We start from the raw sequence: 19,936 nt of genomic DNA, 5'->3' as shown, positions 1-19,936 counted from the left end.
AAATGGGCCAAGAATCAGATTATATTAGAATTTCAAGTGCCACATTTACACAAGCACTCAAAGCACAAACTCTGCTATATACCCTCATACGAGTCAAGTTCTAAAAGCTGCTCTTACATAATGACTTCAAGTCCAGGTTGCCTGGCAGTCCCTAATGCATTTCCACAAAATATGATTCGGTCAACAGTCTCAAGCTTTGAAACTAGGCATTCCTTTTTTTTTTTTTCTGGTTAATGATTATCCTATCACCTATCTTTCACCAAAAATTCAGCGGGGGGTGGGGGGTGGGGGTAGGAGGGAAGGGTTGGGAGATGGGCAAAATCTGTCTCTCTCTTTACTCTCTTCTCAAGATGAGTAGGAAGCAGCTCAGCAGAAAAGGAATTCCATGGCAGTCCTGTCACTGCAGACTCAACGGGGTACGAATCCAGGGAACCTGTTGGGGCCTGTGTCAGAAGTGATCTGTGATACTTTCGTCACTTATTATCATTTAACCTGTACCACTACTTGCTCGCCCTTTCCTGAACACACCAAAGTACTCAGTTCTTTGGGCCACCATCATAAATGTTAGTGCATCACATCTCCATTATCTTTCTAGCTGTCTGTCAGTTATGGAGACCCAGCACTTATGTGTCTCACGATGTGCTCTAGTCTTTTAGTCACTAATCTACCCCCGACCTGCACGTATAACACTGACTGCTTTCTCACCAGAGTTCTGTGCGGGTCTTCCTACTATAACCTTCCCCAGCCTTTCGGCTGAAATGAAGTGGTCTGGCACTATTTGTAAACTATGCTTATCTCTGAAAATAAATAGAAACACAGCAAGCCTATCACAGACTAGAGAATAAAACTAGTGAAGAGGCAATGTTTTTCTGGAGGCTAGTTCACAAAAGTAGGAGAATCTGTAGGTGATATGCAGAGGGGCTTCTGTATGTGCTTTTCTGACTTTCCTTACTCGTAAAAGAAACCACAGAGGATTCTTTTCATTGGAGAATTTGTGTTTACTAGCTAACAACGTGATCTGGTGCAAAATGCCCTCAAGTTATGCAAACTCTGCCCTGCTCCTCACATGTCTGATCCTATCTGGTGGCCTGATGGGCTGTCCTCTCACCTCATCCAACACAACCCAATGGCCTGCCTTCAGGGCTGCCAGCAAGGGGCCATCACGCCAGGCAAACTCTCCTCCCTTGCCACCCTCAACTGGTAGATCAGCTCCAAACAGGTCTGTGATGTCCTATGAGAAGAAAAAGAAGTGAGGGAAAGCCAATATTATATAAAAAATTAACTAGATCCCAAGACCCCAAATCTAAAATGATACTTAGGCCTCATACCACTTCTTATTCTTATACCCAATAGAGAACTAATCAATTTCACAATCAGGAGCCCAGGAGCACCTTCTCATCTCAGCACTCTAAGAATCTATCAACTAGAGTCCTAGATAACAGTTTTCAACTTTGGCTGTGCTTGAAAACAAACTGGTGAGCTTAAAAAACACCAAAACAATGCATGGACCTGCTCCCAGACCCCATCCCAGAAGATTCTAATTTGTCATCTCTGTCCCCTAGTTTCGTTTAAAGGTCAATTTATCTGTAATTAATTTCTTTAGAAAGGACAAAAACAAACAGGTTATATTATAATAAATACCAAAGTGGATGATTCTATCTCAAAATAGAGTAAAGCATCTAGAGAGACTAATACTATAAAAGTCATCTATTAATGAACACGGAGGGAGAATAAGGTTTGCTGAGATCTTCATCACCATGAAATATTTGGGGCTCTGATAACTTCATAATTATTTCTGATGAGAAACACTATAATGGATACAGATATTACTCCCTATACTTATCCCCATCAGCTGCAGCATGATGAAGCTTACCGTTTGCTCTGACAAGTTGATTCGGACAAGTGTGTTGCCTGAAGCCCTGGCTAAGGCTCCCACCAAGCTCGTCTTGCCCACACCAGGGGAGCCCTCCAGTAGGATGGGTTTGTTCAGTTTTGTAGCTCTTAAGAGCCTCTGGGCATTCATAGCTGTGGTGCCTGCACTGAGTGCATAGTCGGCGATATTATTCCTATGCAAGACAGGTCCTGAAGTGGAGAAAAGTCGTATATAAGCTGGACATCACACGAAATCATATATATATATATCAACTGGAGATTAGAAAAACCCACCAAGTAAGCTGTCAGTCAATGAAGTACCGTCCGTGGTGAAAATGCTTAACCTTATTTCAATATATTTCCTCACTTCTGGGTTCATAAAGTGCTTTCCAACAACCACCAGCAGCATACTTTTTTCATCTGTGATGACCACACTTACGTCTATACACAGGTTGGAACTGCAAGCATGCATCTTTGCATATTTCCTTTCACAACCTATACCTGGAATCACTACTCCATGTGCCTGTACAATTTACCCTGTACTTGTATTTTCCTAAAACTCAAGCAGAAGTTAGGCATACAGGCCAGATGGTTCCACAAAAACAATTTCATTCAAGGTTTTAAGCCACCAGATAATTCAGGATGCATCTTATAGCTGAAGTGCAGGACTAACAGCAGTCTTACAGGGCTTAATATTTATGCACTATGTCTTCTGGAAGAAGTTTCAGACTGGTACATCAGTTTGGAGTGGAGCTAGAAAAACATTTATTTTCTCAGCTATGAAAGCAGAAGCAAGGACTATCCAAGTCCCAAGCCACAAGCCCTCAGCTCCTACATGAGAGAACTGAATACCACCGTGATGGCTTCGGGAAGGGATCTAACAGCTAGATCACAATGGCCACATCAGAGATGTAAATAGTACCACTGATGAGGGAGAGGGAAAGGGGCAATGCTCTTCAGCCGGAAGCTGGGCTGGTTTAGTTCATCACTGAACCCCCACAATTCTGGGTATTCTTGGAGCCCAACAATTATTAACACAGAGAGGAAGGAGGGACAAGAAATAAATGACTCTGCTAGGGAAGCAATAATCCAAAAAGTCATGAGTACCCTGGAAAGATATCTAATATAAGTACTTCATTTAAATATTTGACAGAGGCAACCTAGTAAGAGCAAGGATTATAACTTAAATCCACTTGCATTTCCCACTTAACCACTTCATTTACTCATCCATCTCTCATTTTCTGAATGTCTATGACTGTTAGGCTACATGACAGATGCCAGGGACAGAAAGCTGAGTGCCATAATGCCTGCCCTCAAGGGTACACAAAACTGTTTTTGTAAAAGGTGATAAGGTTCTATGGTTGAAACATTATGGGCTGAATCACCACTTTAGGAAAAGTCTTATTTTGAGCACTAGTACAAGAATAAGTGTATTTTATGGAACAATTTATTCATATATCAAAGACTATATTATCTATTTTTGCATGCCAGTTATATATATTTTAACCACCCACACAATAATGATTATACCAAGTCAGATTCTAACTCAGTTATCTAGTTCCAAAGTAACCATGAGTATGATACACTAAAATTAAAAGTCACAATAAAAGTCAACTATCTAGGAACCACAGGAGAATCTTCATTTATTTAAGATCATTCTTACCCCTTGGTATAAAAAATGGATGAATTCCCCACAGGTTATCTATCCCAGTGAATTCTTTGTCTTTGAGTCTGTCGTAAATCTTCAATTCGTTTTTCTGACTTTCTGTAAGTCGGCCTATCTTGGAAAGTTTCTTGATTAGGAATTTCAGACATTCTCTGCGAGCCAAGAGAGCCGTACCAAACCCAGAGGAAGTTACCCCTAGAAGAAGAGGATCAGTCCATCAAATGACAGCAGGGTACCAAGTTTCACAACCATGTAGCCGGATTCTAGGTGAACTACAATACCCAATGTAAGCAGCGCTAAGAAGTGTGACTGCCTGCTCCCCCAAAACCATCAGATCATCAGTTCAACAGCAGCTTATTCAGTAAGCACTCCAGTAATGCCATGATAAATTAGCCTGGAGAAAAGAGCAACCAGGGTGGTACTACTTTTAGTCATGTGGGCTTGTATTTCTAATTTTCATGGCTGAAAAAAGACTTAAATATTACATTTAATAAACTGTAGTAAACTTCAAACTACAGGATTCTGGCCGATTAACTCTAAATGACTGTGTTAAGAAATACCATGTTAAATTCTTCAAGAGCATTACCAGCAGTCTTCAATCAGCATCACTATTTCGTGCTTACTAAATCACTGGTCTGTAAGCAGTGAAAAGTTTTTTCCATTCTTTTATAACAATCGCCTCTCAAAAAGAGTAAAATGAGAATCACTGTGAGTCCTGGAAATGTTAACATAAATCTGTACACAGCCCCTGGCTCAGAGGTCTGGGCCTGCTCCATCTCATGGTCCCCTCTGGCCTAACCCCTTGGTCTCAGCAGCCCACATACCTGAGCCGATTCCATCTATGTACACTAGGCACGCAGCGTGGACAAAAGACGTCACTGTGGAGATGGTCTCCTGTCTTTTCAAAGCAGCTTCCTCCCCCATCGTGTTCATGAAGTTGACCCAGGACAGGATATCTCTGATACTGACCACACATCTTCGACCAAACTCCTGGTGGGTCAGCCAGTCAATGAAATCCAGCATCACCTCAGCTATGTCAGCCCCTAAGACACAAGGAAGCATAGAGGTTTGCTATTTACGAAGACTCCAGAACGGGGCTTTGCAACCTGGGGCCCACAGACGGTCTTTTTCAAAGAACACGAGGTCCACAGCTTTAATCGCATTTCCATAGGGTTCAATGAACAGCATTCTACCCCTACCCCCAAACAAACAAAAAACCAGAAAGAAAACTTGAGAATTAAGGTCTTTAAGAAGGTGCCCTGAAAACTGCTCCAAAAAATTAAGTATTCATAAACCTCAGTCTCAAAGAAGCAGATATCCTTTCACGTTCTTTAAGAAAGAGGGGAAAGTGACCCAGACACTACCTGGATTAGGGCTTGTATTAAGGCTCAGACCAGTTCTAGGTACTAAATTTAGTCTGATGCCAAGAATATGGATACATCAAGGCAATCAAGGCTCAATTGAGAGAGAGAGGAAAAAAAGATGTTTTGGCTCTCACTGAATATTCTAAGAACTGTTAAACCTAGATTATAAGCATATGGTAGCTTTTAAAATACTACTCTATTTTATTTATGTTTGAGAATTTTCATAATAAAAAAGTTTTAGAGTGAAATAATAAGTTAGCTGACAACTACTGAAGAAACGCAGTTGAAAATTCTATAACATTTTCTAAAGGTGGTAATCACTAAAATTTAAACCACATTTTCCTGGGAATTACATGTGGTTCAGTGATTGATCCCTGGTTGGGGAACTAGGATCCCACAAGCCACATGGCACAGCCAAGTAAAAAAACCTGTATTTCCCTTATCTTTAGCCAATGAATATTATATATTTTATAATAACAAATCTTATTATAAAGATAGCCAACAGGTGAAACCATCAGAAAGCTAAACTTTAGTAACCCTGATGAAGGAGCGATACTTTAGTAGAAGGTACCAGGCTAGTATTTTCCTTAGATCTATTCGTTCCCATTTGTCTTTAGAACATACCATATACACATACTACTAATGTCCTACTCCCCTCCTTCCAACACACAATTTCTCTGCCCCAGTACCACCCCACACACCTGAATACTCTCACCTTTATGATCTGTTCTACCCAGAGATAATCCTGGACGAAGATTACGGCTGATGATCTGAATTAAATCTTCATGCCTTGTGCTTTGAGGGCACCATATTTCCGTAAAGCGGTTTCTTAAGGCAGGAGATAGCTACAAAGAACACAAATTCTAGTGTGAATATCTGCAAGGAAAGTTAGAAAACAAATCTTTTGAATGCTGGCTGCAAATCTGTCAAGTACCCAGAGCTTCTTTTCTTACCTCTTCTACTATCTATAACTTATTATTTGTTGTCCTGGCTCCTAACACATGTCATCTCATTAATCTCCACCGCACTCCCTAAACTCATATTCCCATCACTTGCTTTATAATCATGGTAGAGAACTTCAAGGTCTCATGGAGTCCCTGCTCCAAGGAGGATTCCAGCCCCAGTAGATGACTCTCAAATCCCAACCCCTTCCCCAAACCAGAGGCCCTTCCCTTTACTTTCCCTTCAGCTACTTTAACCAGTGGCTTAGAAAAAGTAAATGCTATCTTCCCATAGGGGAGAGCTGTCTGAAGTAGAAAACTTGGATATGGCTCAAAGGGAGTAAAAAGGTAGAGAGTTGAATATTTACTGCCTATATGACAATGAACAGTTTAGTCCTCCAGTCTCAAGAGCCTTTGCCTCAGTCTGGATTCTCTTACCCTTCCCCTAAGTCAGATAACCCCCATTCACAACAGTACACCAATGATTTCCTTTTACTGGACAACTGGATCAACACCATCTACCCAGCCGAGCACAGCAGGACCACATGCTGCTCAGCACCACCCTGGCTCAGCCAGGCCCCAGTTCCAGGATCCCAACTCTGTCTGAAGCAAGGCATGCAAACCAAAAGGCAGCTTTCCCTTCGGTAAAAGTTGCAATCTCTGTCCAAAAAAACTCAAGTAAACCTGCCAGGCAAGTTAACACACAGAACTTTGAAATCAGATCTTTCTGTGTTATTTCCACTTGCCAAGAAGCCTATTTTCGTATTTTGTTTGAAACTGTGACGTATTTTATTTCTTCTCAGTACATTTCTCAAAGCACAGCAATCATCTTTGTTCTCATACTACTGAGGAAAAATAGGTCTGAAATATCAATTTCACATTCCAGGGGCCCACCAAGTTACCAAGAATCTTAATAGCTTTTACTCCTGATCAATCTCTTTCTTCTCACCATCCTGACCAACAATCAGCCCACCCCTCCCTCCTAACCTGAACAGACCAGGGTCCCAAACACAATGCAGACTTCTCACTGAAAGGCTTCACGAGCCTGAGAGCCATGGGGTTCGGGGTGCTCCAAGTGAACTGGACCCTCACACCACTTTCTTAACAGAAGACACTGCCCTCACCCTCTGCTTTACCAACAGTTTGAGGGTGACCCACACAACACCTGAGACAACTGATATGTTCCACCTGCAAAACCAGGACAGCATCCTGGCTGCCACTGCTTTCGTGTCACTTTAAAATCACTCATATCACCACCCCTGTGTTCAGCAGAGTAGACTCTAGGAGCAGAATATGAGAATAAACTTCAGTTTCAACTCTTCTCATCCATAAAACTAGCATAATAACTTCCACACACAACTCCCATGAGAATCTGTTACAATAACACATGTAGAAAGCCAGGCAAAGTGATTGAAACAATGAAATTTCACGCACATACAAAAAGGGAGATGTCAAGTAAGGAAATGTTTTATCTGTTAGAATTATTTTTCAACCTTATAATGACTCTGAAATATCTTTCTGGATTTTTGTTTTTTATTCAGTTTCTACGCAACATAAAATTCTAGATGAATTTTTACATACTATATTTATGGGTGCCAGAGAGCTGAGGTCAAAAGGCAGAAAAAAATGATGTTTTAACAACAGTTTTACCTCTTTTTTTCCAAAGTCGCCCCCAGGGTTCATGGTTGCCAAGATACGGAATTTCTTCCCAGCTGTCAACAGCTCTACCTCATTATCCTTGTCCTCAAGGTTGCCTTTTTCAGCTAATAACAGAGTCTTTTCCACTTCAAGGACACTGGAAGAAAAATTCGAGAATATAAGATTAGAAAAGGCTTCTGTATTCTCTTTTGTGGTCACAGAGTTGTTAAAAAGGAAAATAAAATCATCTTCTCTGCTGCGTTTTCACTTTAGTTAATGGTCTCCTATGACAAACTTCAAAATATGTTTTGCTAGTTATCCTAATTCCTGTGTCACGGAACAACAGTTCTGATCAAAAGAAAAAGAATTCCTTTTTCTACTTTAAGCCCTATTAAGACATTTGGTTTAAAAATGGGTGACTTGAATGCAAATATTCATGGCAGCATTATTCACAAGTGGAGGAAACAACCCAAATACCACCAAGAGGTGAGTGAAAAAAAAAATCCAGTATTATCAACATCAGATCAGATCATATCAGTCACTCAGTCATGTCCGACTCTTTGCAACCCCATGAATCACAGCACGCCAGGCCTCCCTGTCCATCACCAACTCCTGCAGTTCACCCAAACCCATGTCCATTGAGTCAGTGATGCCATCCAACCATCTCATCCTCTGTCGTCCCCTTCTCCTCCTGCCCCCCCAGCATCAGAGTCTTTTCCAATGAGTGAACTCTTCGATGAGGTGGCCAAAGTACTGGAGTTTCAGCTTTAGCATCAGTCCTTCCAAAGAAATCCCAGGGCTGATCTCCTTCAGAATGGACTGGTTGGATCTCCTTGCAGTCCAAGGGACTCTCAAGAGTCTTCTCCAACACCACAGTTCAAAAGCATCAATTCTTCGGCACTCAGCCTTCTTCACAGTCCAACACATCCATACATGACCACAGGAAAAACCATAGCCTTGACTAGACGAACCTTTGTTGGCAAAGTAATGTCTCTGCTTCTGAATATGCTATCTAGGTTGGTCATAACTTTCCTTCCAAGGAGTAAGCGTCTTTTAATTTCATGGCTGCAGTCACCATCTGCAGTGATTTTGGGGCCCAGAAAAATAAAGTCTGACACTGTTTCCACTGTTTCCCCATCTATTTCCCATGAAGTGATGGGACTGGATGCCATGATCTTCGTTTAAAAAGGAGCACGCTAATGATGTAGGCTACACCCATGGATGGACCTCCAAACACTGATGCGAAGTGACAGAAGAGATGACTTCTATGAAATGTCTTGAAAAGACAAATCTATACAGACAGGAAGCAGATTAGCAGTTTCCTGGAGCATGAGGGAGGATCAAATATAAACTGTAAGTGCAAAGTAGGGGTCCTACTGGGATGATGGAAGTGTAAACTGGATTGTGGTGGTGGCAAAACTCGGTAAATTTACTAAAACTTATTGATTATACATTTAAAACAGGTACATGTCATGACGTGTACATTATATCTCAATCAAGAAAAAGTTAATCATCAAGATCCACACTGATCTGAGGTCCTTTCGTCTAGTTATTCTGCTATGTCCATTTATCCTACTTTTAGTAATACATTTTTTTTCTATCTCATGATTGAACATGTACTTTAAATAAACAATGCTTTATTTTTCTAAACATGCGACCAATCTGCTGAGTCTTAAGGTCTCAATGACTGTTGCATCTTACTATTTTCACTGCACAAGACCTTCTGTTTTGGTAATTCCTGGTCTGCAGCAATTTTGTTTACTGGTGCTTTGTATCTGCCAAAGAGTCATGACAGATGGTTGGTTCCCACAGTGGCTACTGCTTTCAGGGGATCTTAGGTGAACCACTCTCACTTCCAGTGCAATCGCTGCTGGCACTCGATCATCAGGGGTCCATCCATCAGGACTCCACGTGATGCCCAAGATGTCCTGCCTTGGTTGCCAGGGCCTCATTCTACCAGACAGGATATTCCTGAAATCTCATGCATATTTTTCTTGTCATTTAAAAAATTTCTGGAAGCCATGTTCCAAACAGGTGAGTTCACTTCAGGTTTTACTTTTCTTGTCCTGCCTGAAGTCGTTAACAGTCCAAAAAGCAGGTTTCTGTAAGCTTATTCAAGGCTTTAAGAAAATCCTTAAACTGCCTTATCTGATCAGATTTTGGTATTTGTGCATCCATATTCTTTGGGAATGTTCATTTGTCACCTTTTCTGATGCATGAGTTTCCTTTCTCTTCTGGAAAATCAGCAGTCCAACCTTTGCTTAAATGTTTCCAGAGAGGCCTGATTTCTTACTTAAGCACAGGCTCTCACATCCAACACCAATATGAGGCTAGGGGCTGCGCAGCCAGCCAGGTCTGAGTGGAGGGTAAGGGTCCTGTCCTGGGGTACTGAAAGGCCTTACAGGAATAACACCTAGGATTTTGATTCTATTTCTTTGAAGAAAAAAAAAAAATCAATGGCCATGTAATAATTTGCCTTAAAAAAAGGTTCTAACTTGGGCTCGTTTGTTTTAGCCCTAGTATCCCATAGTCCTATCTTTCTGATTATTAACACCTAAACAGAAGAACTAGGTCTCTTAAAGAAGAAACTGAGTGCTAAAGCCTAAAAGAGCAATTGCTCATCATCGTTTTCAAACATTTTCAACAGACCTATGAAGAACATTACCGTGCACAAGGATTAGTATCTGTAAAACCCAGACCAGCAAAAGCATCAAACACAGGGCAAACCTCTTACACGTGTGTACCTGTTGAGTCTTTCTAGGACAGAGTCATCAGCCAACGAGATCTCATCTAAAAGGAAAAAGCCATCCTCCTTCATGGCCAGAACCAAAGGCCCATCATGCCACTCAAAGAGTCTTGAAGTGTCAATTTCCTCCTACAATTTGGAAAAGAAGCGGGTTAAAGAGTCAGTAGCTCCACAAGACAATACACAGGTAGCCAGCACGTGTCCTCTAGTGAAAGGGTCCTTCTGCAGAAAATACAGGTCAAGGAACAGAACTTGTGTAACAGGGTGCTCATGGAGCCCCCATGTAGACCAGTGAAAATATGAAGATAAGATATCAAATTGGGAATCAAACACCCCACCATGAACAAAAGCCCTCAGCTGACTTCTGCACAGAGCCACCGTCAGTTCTTTAGATGAACGAAACATCACTTGCTCTGGACACACCTTGTCATTTGGCTTCTGTCTCACTGGCCGCAGCCCCCCCAGGAAGTCTGAGGTCTCCATGTGCAAGTGGCAGTTGACTGAGTATAATTTCTGATTTGCCAAGGCTGCAAACACCTGACAGATAGTAGTTTTCCCACACCTGTGAGAGACACACACCAGATTAGCAAGGAGCGTGAATTTCAAATACACCTCCACAAACACCCCAAGCAGCAAGAGAGAGGAGCCCTGGGGAGAGCCTCACCAAAGCCACAGAGACTGCTGGTCAACACAGGGCCTCTGCCCTCTGCCTCAGAGAGCCCTTCCCCCAAACACCAGCACCCTACCGAGTCTCTCATCCAGAAGGGCAAGTGCTGCATGAACTCTATGGAACTCGACTTTACCCTGTGTCTCCAACCAGCAGCACTGGTTCACCGAATTGCAATGCTCTTCCCACCAGCATTGCCAGTCGCCGCATGCCCTCGGTCCACACGATGTGGCTGAACTTAGATTCCAAGGTGGATATCGGAGCAGACAATTTACCTATCAAAGGCAGAGTACACGTTTAGGTTCCAATACGAGTACAACTCAATTCATTTTCCTTGGGATATGATGGCCTACTCACTCAGCAATTTTAGGACATTTTCTTTGGAGAAGAGCGATTGAGGACATAATTTTTTCTTGAAATGTTTCTCAAGGACTTCTTGAATCACAACCACCTCCTCCTGCTTCCTGACTCGGCCTGCCAGAAGCATAAAACCTTGGAAAAAAAAAAAAAAGGAAACGTCTAGTGTTAATACCAAGGAACGCTGAGAGTATGGAGCATTAGCTGCTGTGAAGAGGAAACCTGAAGACCTACTTTGGAAAACAAAGAGACCCTACTATAACTAACTGTTCACTCCATCAACATGACCTCTAGGTAAATCTAACACAAATGAACTTATGGGCAATAAAAGACATTCAGGAATGTTGAGAGCAGCTTTGTTTCTAATAGCTAAAAAGTAGAAATGATCCCCATGTCCATCAATAAGAGAACGGATAAACATATGATATCTCCACACACTGGGTTACAACACAGTAATAATTTAAAAGGAATGAAGTTCTGATACACAAAACAGCATGGTTGAATCTCACATGAGGTTGAGTGAAAATTCGCCAGACACAAGAGCACACACTTGCATGATACTGTTTAGACGAAGCAGAAGCTCAGGCAGAATCTATCACTGGTGACAGACATCAGAGGAGTGGTTACCTCCAGGAGTTAAGACTGGCAAGAGCCATGAAGGAATCTTCCGAGGAAGTATTAACAGAAATATCCTAAATCTTAGCTGAGGTGGTGATTTACATATGTATATCCACATATATAAAAATACACTGAGCTTTACATGAAATAATATAGCACCTCCCCCATTTTACTGTTATATTTTGTTATACCTCGATGGGGAAAAAAAAGAATGTTCCTTCCTCTATTCTTTACCAGTTAAGAAGAGCAAATGCAACTCCCATGGGTTAGTTTTATTTCTTCTCCATGCTTATTAGTCACCCTATTAATGACTCACCAAGACCTCTCAAATCAGAAGATTCTGAAAGGCTTTCATGGAAAGGAGCATACAAATTCTTCCAATTGATTATATCAAAATGACCAAATCTGAGTCTCAGATGACATGACCGCCTTCTCTTAGAACTCTGGTATCATCTAATCTGTCAGTTTTCTGCAAGTTTCTAAGGCATAAGCAGGATTCTGCATGGTCACCACACTGGAGGGAAATGGTGCACAAAGAACCACCAACCTCCTGCCTAAACTCCTAATGGCACTATGTCCATACCCTGACTCCCACAGGTGGCTACATGAAGGTACGAGCGAGAAAACCTTAGCAACCAAAATGTAACAGAACAGAGGCCTTGCAGAAAAAGGATGCTAATAACAGCAGTCTAGACTTGAGGGACAAAGGCTCTGTTCCTGCAATGCCCAGTAAAATGTATATACTGACCACAATTTGAGCAAGATTTAACAACATAGCTTGTGATCCACCCTAAGTTAACAGTCGGAGAGCATGTGCTGAGAGCTTACCATCGTTGGCTAAGTGCTGCAGCCAGTCATACTCCTTCTCCGTCTGCTCAGCCAATCTGTATCGCTCAGCCCACCGAAACAGATCACGGAGGGTGATGAAGCCTTGCTTTCCAGCAAACACTGAAGAACCTCTGCGATAGGACTGTTAGAGCACCAAAACAAATGAAAAAGGGTGATGGCAAGCACAAAGTACAGAATTCCCAACAAATTTAGGCTCCCAAAGGAAAAGATTAATCACATAGGAAAAGATTACAAAAAAATAATACAAGAAGTGACAAACATGCAGGAAAAGTAATCCCATAGTGTAGGACCACAGTAGTAAGAGTGGCAGTTATTAGCTTTTTAGGGAGTGATTAAAAAATGTTTAATTCTGACAAAACCCACTTTTAACTCCCCAAAATAAATGGGATAGTCTTAAAAAAAGAAAAAGAAAAAAACCCTGTAGCTTTGTACAGTTCACAAGAAAAGTCACACAACAAGGATGGATCTCTTTAGTTAGGTCCATTCAAGGATTATTTTATCCATTTAAAAAACGAAAACTGCACTTTGTCAATGCCAAATTCCAACCTTAGTAAATGTTTCAATATTATCCACAAGTAGGGAATGTCATCATATACAATTATCAGAAAAATTTTAATGTTATTAAATTGCCGAATTATAAAACAAAACCCAAAAAATGAATATTAATGGAATGCATGTTAAAGATAAGATCCTTACTCTGAGAAAAAAATAATAAAAGGAAGGACGGACTGCTGTTTCTACCCTAGGAGGCCTCAGATTCTATTTACCAAATCTGACCAGCACAGTCCATTTGTCACTAGGTGATGGAGGGGTGGAGTACCTGAAGGTCCAGCATGACTTTCACCAACTTGCTGCAGTAGGATGGTGGCAAGCTACACCGCTTATGCAAGATTGTCTCCAACTCAGAACTAGGCAGTTCATCAAAGTGCAATTCCACAAACCGATTCCTGAAGGCTCTAGAAAGCACCTGGGAAACATGCACAGAACGACATGATAGAGGGCCTTTGCATCTAATTTCCAAAGTGGAGGCTCTGTTATTCACTATAAAAAGAAAAATCCTTCAAAAGAGGTAAAAACACAGTCTTACCAAGAAGACTTACACGATGTGGTGACAAACAGGAGAAAAGGGGCAAGTGCTACACACCTTTCTGCCTCCGTAGAGTCCCGGGGGATTCTGGGTAGCAAAGAGCATGAAGCGAGGATGTGCTTTGACAACTTCTTGTGTTTCTGTTATGAGCAATTCACGGTTATCATCCAGCAGTCTGTTCAGTGCCTCTAACACATCGGTGGGGGCCAAATTTAACTCATCTAAAATAATCCAATAGCCCTTCCTCATAGCATCAATAAGAACACCTTCGGGGAAACAAATAATGAGAATCAGTGCATAAATTGGTCCAAAGTGTTATATACCAATCAACAAATCCTAGATTATTATTAAATTTCAAAGCAAATTATTCTCGTAGCTAGTCATGTCCCAAAATCATTTGTGGTGTTAAATATCAAGGAAACATACACTCTTCAAAACTGAGCCCTAGTCCTGTCTCCAGTTGACAAGATGAGTGTGGCCCAAAGGAAGCATCAGCCCTAACCATCACCACTCATCTGTCATAGAGCCCAGGGAGGAAGAAAAAACAGCCGTTAGGGCGTCCATGTGCCTCAACTGAAAAGGCTAAAGACTGCTTGAGGAAATCCATGGAACAGAATAATAATCCTACCTTCTTTAAACACAAGCTTCCCTGAGGAGTCAGATGTGTAACAACCGATATACTCCTGAATATCCGTGTGCTCATGGTTGTTAATACGCACGCAATGGTTACCAGTAGCTGCGGCCAGCCACCGGATCAGGCTTGTTTTACCCACTGATGTCTCTCCCTGAATCAGCACCGGATAGGTTCTTTAAAAGATCAACCAGTAAAGCAATTTAGAAAAAGACAAAAACCAGAATTAAATCATGTAGCAGTTTTTAAAAAATGACCTAAACATTTAATATCCTAAGAGAACATTTTTATACACCCATGCACTATGAATGGAGTATTTCTTAAGCCCTGAGCAGTTTCTATGTAAAAACAGCTACTGAGAAACTACTGAAGAAAGTAATTCCAGCCCCTCTTGCACTAGTAAGAACCTGTGAGTAGGACTAGCTACTACTTGCTTAACAAATAATAGGTGATGAGTATCCATCAGCAAAATACTAAAGGCAATCTTAATAATGGCGAAAATTATCTGCACAGGTACTGCTCCCACCAAATGGTACAACTAGAAATGGTGCTTTGTGCCAGGTGAAAAGTGGCACGATTGACTTTAGAAAGTAATTATTCACTCAGCGAATGAGTAACAGGAAAGCTCTTTGAAAGTTAAGGAAGCAGGACTAGCCTCTGAGCAAATACTATGCTGGTAAGACATCAGAGCAGTGAGAGGAAAGATCCACACACCCTGCAGAGACCACTCGGACTATGTCTCTCAGATTCAGCTTGACGGAAGACGTGAGGATGTATGTCTCGTCTATTGTAGGCTCCTTGTCTCCCACTGAAATCCAGTAGCCTTCCACCTGGATAAGCCTACCTCCTTTCGGTTCTGGAATAGGCTGAAAGACACAAGGGTCAGAGAAATAAACCACGGTCCCACGACAGCTATGGTATTCTCTCAGAGAGGGGTGTAAGAGTGGGAAGTGAACTGTCACCAAGAATGCTGCCTTTTTCTGGATGCGTTCAACATTAAAATCCACAGATGAACGTGAAAATAAAATTACTTTGAGGGATGAGAACAAAATGGTGACATGTACTGGTCTTAAAATTCAGGTAGGGATAGGTAGATTTGGGGGGAACTTAAATCAAAATAATTTCTCAGATAGTTTATGACTCAGTTCTCTTCTCGCATCTACTAAAATCCTCTCTCTAATCAAGTATTTTGGTCAAAAATATGTGTTTCATATAAACCACATTCCCCAAACAAGGCCAGTGTTGTACTGCGGTGGGGGGGTGGGGGGGTTACACCACTAAATTCTGGATCCCCTGGAAGACATTAAATATAAAAGCAACCCCCCAGAGAAACTAATTTGTTAAGAATAATATTGTAGTAAAGGCACAATCTTTTGAAGATGTGGTGGAAGTTAAGCTGATTTATACAAAACGACCCTTTTTGATCCATAAGAATGGCAAAGTGGTGGTCACAAATACAGCTACAGAAAAGTGCTCTTTTAGCCTCCTGACTTGAAGCCATAATTGTAGGCACTGCTTTTAAGGACTCCTCAGTCAGGCAGAAGAGCAGCAAGAAAAAAGAACTGTTAAGCCTCCATCATGTGTAATCATGAGGAACACATACAAAACATAAGTGCAGGGGAATTGTATTGTGATAACCAAAGCAAGCTTGAGTCTTTTCTCAATGTTTTCACACTTTACCCAAAGTATATATTCATGTGTTACTTGTATAATTTTTCAAAAGGAAAAAACATTGAATCCAAGTACTCCCAAGTCCCAATGGCCCTTTCTTCCTAAAGTGAGAGCAACTGACATGCGAACAAGACATTTCGTGAGCCAGTTTCTATCAGCCTCCTTCAGTCCCATGCATTCTGTAATTACCTTTGTCGAACTGAAATGGTAATCGTGTGTAATAGAAAAACAAAAAGGAAAGGAGGGAAAAAAGTCCAACCACTGATCAAAAGAGAGGTGTGCAAATAAATTATGGTGTAAGCTTCTGATGAAATGCTAAGTGACAATCAGAAAGCATGTCACTCACAGTGATTTCTGGTACAGACATAAAAATACATCTAGGATATAGTTAGACTAAGAAGGAAGCTACAGAACATTCTTATGAGATGGTCTCCGTTATAACACTTATAATGTTATAAGTGGGTATATACAGGCATACTCTATATCAGGCATACCCTGATATATACAGGCATACCCTAAAGATTTTCCAGGTTGAATTCCAGACCATGGCAATAAAGTCAACATTGCAATAAAGACAGTCACACAAAATTTTGGTTTCTCAGTGAATATGAAAGTTATGTTTACGCTGTACTACAATCTAGTAAGCATGCAATAATGTGTCTAAAAAATGTACATACCTAAATTTAAGAATGCTCTATTGCGAAAAAATGCTCACCATCAACTGACAACATAGGGTTGCCACAAACCTTCAATCTGTAAAAACTGCAGTATCTGGGACGTACATTAAAGCAAAATGCAATACGGTGAAGTATGCCTGTATTAGAATTTACCTTGCTAAAGCTACACACACACACAAATATCAGAATTTGATATATAAAAATTATTTTAACATATATATATATACACACACACATATATGATTTAGAAGGAAAGGACAATCTATAGGGCTTAAATTTCCAAAGAGCAGGATTACCATGACTTTTCACCACCTAAGGTACTATCTTAAACACTAAGATACTATCTAATGTTTAAATTTTGTGGGATAAACTGATTGCTTTTATAAACAGAAACAAGTTTCGCAAAAAAAAAACAACAAAAAAACCCAAACAGCTAACAATCTGATATTTCTGCCTTTCATTTATGTTACATCAAAAACCAAAAAAGAGGACTTTCCTAGTGGTACAGTGTATAGGAATCCCCCTGCCAAGGCAGGAGACGCAGGTTCCATCCCTGGTCTTGGAGGATCCCACCTGCTGTGGAGCAACTAAGTCCACACACCGCAACTCCTGGGTCCGTGCTCTAGAGCCCACGCGCCCAGAGCCTGTGCTCCGAAACAAGAGAGGCCACTGCAGTGAGTCTGTGCGCTGCAACCAAGAGTAGCCCCTGCTCTAGAGAAAGCCTGCACACAGCAACAAAGACACCGCGAAGCCAAATACATAAACGTTTAGAAAAAGATTAAAAAAGAACCTACCTGCTTCAGCAGACTTTTTACGTTGCCAGAGACAATGTGTTGACAAATGAGCTTCTGAACCACTGGGTGTGATGCCCTGTCAAGTTGTGTTAAGAAACCCAAACAAAAGCCCTAGAAAAAAAACACAAATATACACAACAGTAGTTATCCTTCTGTAATAAGAGGCCAACTTATTCCAAGAACACAATTTAACCTCTTGAGTGGTGCTGGTGTGCAAAACAACTTTTAAACGTGTTACAACGGTAGAAAAAGGCAGATGGTTAGGTGAGAGTTCCGGGATGAAACATTCTGGGCTAGTCTGACTGAAGCACACACAGAGCAGGCACCTACATCCCCATGCCTCCCTCCCCAGGGCATGCCCACCCCCAAGCTCCCCGCCACACAGACTGTACACAGACCTCATAGAGCGACCGCTGTATGTTGCCACATGGATTGGAAGCTGCAAATCGCAGGGCCCTACACAGAGTCCGAAGGCTGTAGTGAGGTCTGTGGCCAGTCCCGTCCACCAATTTTGTTCCAGACTCTTTCCTCACAGCGGTGTAGAAGCTACAAAGAGGAAGCAGTTCAGATTTATTTCAGTAACCAATAAGTGTTATTATTTTGCTGTTGTTCCTGTTTCTTCTACAGAAGGGTCAAGAGTCATTTTTATAGATTAAGTGGCCAAGCTTACATAAAACTTGCCATCAAAAATAATAAAATGAAGACGGATCAGTTTCTTTCAGGATGGAAAGAGGAGAGGTGAGAAATCTCTGACTCTTAAGGAAAAGACAGGGAGATTTAAGAGGTACTTAGCAAGAATCTTTTGAATCCTAACACAGGGTTCCAGAGTTGGCTTTAATATGAGAGTCAAGTGAAATCTCTGTATAAACTCTAGTGGTGATGGCCAAGCACATAGAGAACAAAAGTCATGGTGTATTTTAAAGTCTACAGATATGGCTATAACCAACAATGACAAAGTCGTAAAAAGACTGATAATCGGTGACCATGTCTATTTTCATTACCACATACTTTAGAAGTTCAGAAGATGACAAGATAGAAGAAATTCCAGATGCAAACATCAAATGCAAAACTCAAAAATTCATGATAATCCATAAGCAGATACCACAAAATCAACTGTAACCAAATGTGTGTCAGAGATAAAACTCAGGTTCTTGCCCAAATGGGATCTGGCTTGCCTCCTTTCAATCTAGCTAGATATCCTTTCTTTTGTAGAAAGAATCTACATTCCAGAGTGAGTTTTTATATATGGAACATGCACCTCTTGTACTACCAGCACGTATAAGAGCCACACTGCTTTATCCCCAGCTTTCTGAATATTTGTACTATTCTTGGCTAACAAAAAGTGCTCAGATTTTAAAATGTGGTGTGATAAACCATTCCAAAGCCCTTTGACAAATGTCTCCTTGACTAACCTATTTAAAACAGGGCTCCACATATTATTTTCTAACTGACATTTTATGGGTTATTTTTCTTCACTTATCACAACCAAAAATAACAGTACATCTCTCTTTATTTATTGGTTATCTTCACCTGCAGAATTAAAGCTCCATGAAAAGAACAAAGATTCTGTTTTATTTACAGCTGTACTCCTAGCACCTAAGCCACTCAATAACTATTCGTATTAAAAAAAAAAAAGGAACAAAGCACAAAAAGCAAAGTAAAACACTAACATGATCTAACTTCAAAACCTTCGCGTAATGTATGCTTCATTTTAGAGGTCACAGAGAAAATTAAGTGACATGCCCCAGGTGACAGAATTAGTCTGACACAGCCAGCACCAGAATCCAGGGTGTCTGATACAAAGATTATACCCTCTCCAAATGGCATGCAGAAAAGAGGAGAGAGACTCAAATTAAAAGTACCAAGCCATACCACCACTCTATAGATCATTCAGCTAAGCCCTATTAATTCCAAATCAGACCCAATCAATTATATCAAGCTTTCCCCCCTTCTATGGCTAACATGCAAACTGCACAAAGGATTTCACCAAGGCAAATCAAAATACTATTTATATCTCCTCAAAGAATTTGAATCCTCCAAGGACTCAAACTCTCAGCTGTGAATACAGACGTAATTAGGAGAGTATTATCTGTTACATATTTTCATAGGCAGTGATTTATAAGCTCTGTATGTACTATGTTGGCCAAAAAATTTGAGTTTTTCTCTACCATCTTACAGAAAAACCCAAACGAACTTTTTGGCCAACTCAACAGCTCCCTTAGGAAAATCCAAGGGAGTCCACAGTTTCCAGCTTTAAAAATAAAGTCTAAATAATCCTTCCATCAGTCTTCTCTTGTTAGAAGCAAAAGAAGAAAATTTATATGCATGAGACACATATTTTTCTGTTCAGAGGAAAAG

At 40.9% G+C, this 19,936-nt stretch overlaps 1 protein-coding gene and 1 pseudogene across 3 annotated transcripts in view; both read right to left on the bottom strand.

The window, feature by feature from the left end:
• Nucleotides 1-19,936, bottom strand: part of MDN1 (midasin AAA ATPase 1) — a 141,290-nt gene that overhangs the window by 72,412 nt on the left and 48,942 nt on the right. For all 3 annotated transcript variants that reach the window (XM_055535485.1, XM_055535486.1, XM_055535487.1), the window contains exons 21-37: nucleotides 17,977-18,124; nucleotides 17,579-17,689; nucleotides 15,151-15,302; nucleotides 14,434-14,612; nucleotides 13,863-14,071; nucleotides 13,539-13,685; nucleotides 12,698-12,839; nucleotides 11,252-11,386; nucleotides 11,031-11,169; nucleotides 10,651-10,789; nucleotides 10,226-10,356; nucleotides 7,494-7,638; nucleotides 5,618-5,747; nucleotides 4,363-4,581; nucleotides 3,536-3,733; nucleotides 1,874-2,082; nucleotides 1,109-1,231 (exon numbers count right to left, since the gene is read on the bottom strand). In XM_055535485.1, the coding sequence (XP_055391460.1) occupies nucleotides 1,109-1,231; nucleotides 1,874-2,082; nucleotides 3,536-3,733; nucleotides 4,363-4,581; nucleotides 5,618-5,747; nucleotides 7,494-7,638; nucleotides 10,226-10,356; nucleotides 10,651-10,789; nucleotides 11,031-11,169; nucleotides 11,252-11,386; nucleotides 12,698-12,839; nucleotides 13,539-13,685; nucleotides 13,863-14,071; nucleotides 14,434-14,612; nucleotides 15,151-15,302; nucleotides 17,579-17,689; nucleotides 17,977-18,124 (2,656 nt within the window). The remainder of the gene's footprint in view (nucleotides 1-1,108; nucleotides 1,232-1,873; nucleotides 2,083-3,535; nucleotides 3,734-4,362; nucleotides 4,582-5,617; nucleotides 5,748-7,493; nucleotides 7,639-10,225; nucleotides 10,357-10,650; nucleotides 10,790-11,030; nucleotides 11,170-11,251; nucleotides 11,387-12,697; nucleotides 12,840-13,538; nucleotides 13,686-13,862; nucleotides 14,072-14,433; nucleotides 14,613-15,150; nucleotides 15,303-17,578; nucleotides 17,690-17,976; nucleotides 18,125-19,936) is intronic.
• On the bottom strand, nucleotides 9,381-9,659 carry LOC129619521 (mitochondrial import inner membrane translocase subunit Tim9-like; annotated as a pseudogene).

Source organism: Bubalus kerabau, chromosome 9, assembly GCF_029407905.1.
Source record: "Bubalus kerabau isolate K-KA32 ecotype Philippines breed swamp buffalo chromosome 9, PCC_UOA_SB_1v2, whole genome shotgun sequence".
Lineage (NCBI taxonomy): Eukaryota > Metazoa > Chordata > Mammalia > Artiodactyla > Bovidae > Bubalus > Bubalus kerabau.
This window is presented reverse-complemented; position numbering and strand designations above follow the sequence as displayed.